At 68.4% G+C, this 2,515-nt stretch overlaps 1 protein-coding gene across 1 annotated transcript in view; it reads right to left on the bottom strand.

Annotated features, from left to right (window-relative positions):
• Window positions 1–1,342: 1,342 nt before the first annotated feature.
• Window positions 1,343–2,515, bottom strand: part of MEN1 (menin 1) — a gene marked incomplete at its 5' end in the record, with an annotated part of 1,462 nt that continues 289 nt past the window's right edge. The window contains 2 exons of the mRNA XM_042892025.1: window positions 1,343–2,056; window positions 2,192–2,360. Coding sequence (XP_042747959.1) covers window positions 1,761–2,056; window positions 2,192–2,360 — 465 coding nt within the window. The remainder of the gene's footprint in view (window positions 2,057–2,191; window positions 2,361–2,515) is intronic.

Genomic DNA, 2,515 nt, shown 5'->3' with positions numbered 1-2,515 from the left:
GCCCCGAGAGGCCGAGGGCCGGAGGGGGGAAGCCGGGTTTGGGCGGCGGAGGCGGAGGAGGCGGCGGCGGGTGGAGCTTGCCCAGCGGCGTGGCGTTCGCTCCGGTCGCCATAGAGCGCTCCGCGCCGCCCGAGGAGGGCTTCGCGAAGCTTCCACGCCGCCGCGCCGCCAAGCGCGCCTCGATTGGTCGGCCGGCTCGCCCGTCAACGGGGTGCGGGCGGCGGATTGGGGGGAGAGGGTGGCCGTCAACGAGGAGAGACGGGGGATTGGTCGGAGGGCGGGGCGGGGGGGCGGGGCCGCGATCTGAGGTGGCGAGCGCGGGGATTGGACGGGAGGTGGGAGTAGGAGGGGCTGAGCACTGAGGTAAAAAGGGCGGTGATTGGTCGGTGGGTGGGGCTGAGCGCCGAGGAGAGGAGAACGGGGGTTGGCCGAGCAGAACGTCAGTCATACGGAGAGAGGTGCGGACTGGTGGAAGGCGGAAGGCGGGCTATACGGAGAGAGGAGAGCGGGGATTGGTTGGTGGGAGGAGGGGGGAAGTGCAAAGGTCGCGAGGACACCGATTGGCGGAGAGGAATGTCGTGCGGTAAGAAAGCGGAGCGGATTGGAGGAGGGTCGGAGGGCGGGCACTGATGAGGTGGGCAGAGCAGAGATTGGCCGAACGGCATGTCGATCAAAAGCAGTCCTTCGCTGATTGGTTGCAGGCGGAGGGCGGGCCCCGAGGAGGGGAGCTGAGAGTTTAAATAACGAGAGCGGCGATTGTGGGAGCAAAACGTCGATCAGGTGGAAGGACGTGCGGGTTGGTGGGATTGCGGTGTGGATGGGATTTGGAGGGAGGAGTTTGTTGAGCCAAATGCCGCTCACGTGGAGGGCGGCGCGGATTACCGGAGAACGAGCACCGGTGAGGGAAGAGGAGCGTAGGGCGAGAGCGTATTGGCTGAAAGGTGCGTCGCTCAGGAGGAGAGCGGTGCGGCTTGGCGGAGAGCGGAGAATAGGCCCTGACTTGTGGAGTGCTACGCATTGACCGAAGGAAAGAGATTGGATTGGCCGAACAACTCGTCAATCAACGAGAGAGTGGCACGGGTTGGTAAAGAGCGAGCGTCAGGAGGAGGAAATTAGCGCTGAGGTGGAAACGGCTGCAATTGGCTGAGAGAGACGCCGATCAAAGGGAAGGCAGAGCGGATTGGTGGAAGGCGGAGGGCGGCCCTTAAGGTTTGCGGGATTGGCCGAGCGCGTCCTCGGCCTGAAGGGAGCTCGCGGTGACGTCACGCAGCGATCGAGCGCCCATGGGATGCTGGGGGCGGTGGCGCTGCGCGGGGCATTGTGGGAATAAAGGACGAGCGGGAAAAAAAAAGGCTTTGTTTATTGGATGCGGGGGGTCACGTGGCGGGGCTGAACGTAGAGGTCGGACGGAGGATACGAACGCGGGGACGGAGTCACGTGAGAGGAAACACGTGACCGGGGGGGGGGTCTGACAGGCGGTTATGGCCGCGAGGGAAGGAAACGGGCGCGTGGGGCAGCGCAGCCGCTCACGTGGGGCACGCGTTGGGGGGGGTTGGGCGGACCCACCTCACCTCTAAGGCCACGTTGAAGGGAAAACACGCGTGTACCACACGTGCGTGCGGCGGAACGTGCGTTCAGTGAAACACAGCGAACGTTTCAGTCCACGTACGCGTGCGGGATGGCGACGGGACGGGGCGGCGCGGCAGCACCCCCTTCGGGCCGCACGGAGAGCCGCAGCCACGCTCAGGACCCCCCTCCCCCTAGGTCCCTTTCCGTGCCCGCCGCAGGAAGGCGACGGAGTAGGCCCCCCCCGGGGCGCGGTTGCGGCGCGGCTGCACCTGGGACTGCGCGGTGAGCTGCAGTTTGATGGCGCTGGAGTTGAGGCGCGGGGCGCGCAGCAGCTCCTGCATCCCGCGCATCTTCTGGCTGCGGAACGCCAGCGCCAACCCGGGGGCTCCCGAAGCTCCGCCCCCTGAGGCAGAGGCCCCGCCCCCTTGCTCAGAGACTCCGCCTCCTTGTGTCGCAGCCCCGCTTCCCTGTCCGGAGGCCCCGCCCCCTTGCTGGGAGACCTCATTGGCTCCCGAAGTCCCGCCCTCTAGATCGGAAGCCCCGCCCCCCTGCTGCGGCAAAGCCCCGCCCCCCTGCTGCTCAGCTGAAGGGGAGGGGGCGTGGCCAGGCGTCGCGGGGCGGCGCGCTGGGGGCGGGCGCTTGGCGGGGGGCGGAGCTTCCGGCCGGGATTCGCGGCGTGGGGGGCGGCGCCGACCCTCACGTGACTCCTCCCCTCCGGCGGCCCCGCCCCCTTCCTCGGCGTCATCCGCGGGGGCGGGGTCACGTGGCGCCAATCGGAGCTGCTGACGCACCTGAGGGGCGGGGCCACGGCGTCAGGGGGGGCGGGGTCACGTCAAGGGGCGGGGCCAAGGGAACGTGGGGAGGGGGCCGCTCAGGACCCCCATAACCGCCCACAGGATCCCCATAACCGCCCCCAGGACCCCCATAGCCCCTTATCACCCCCCCC

This window comes from Lagopus leucura, unplaced genomic scaffold, assembly GCF_019238085.1.
Source record: "Lagopus leucura isolate 7727_CA_CO unplaced genomic scaffold, USGS_WTPT01 31889-0_obj-0_obj, whole genome shotgun sequence".
Classification (NCBI taxonomy): domain Eukaryota; kingdom Metazoa; phylum Chordata; class Aves; order Galliformes; family Phasianidae; genus Lagopus; species Lagopus leucura.
Note: the sequence above shows the minus strand (reverse complement) of the source record. Positions and strands in the feature narration are given on the sequence as shown.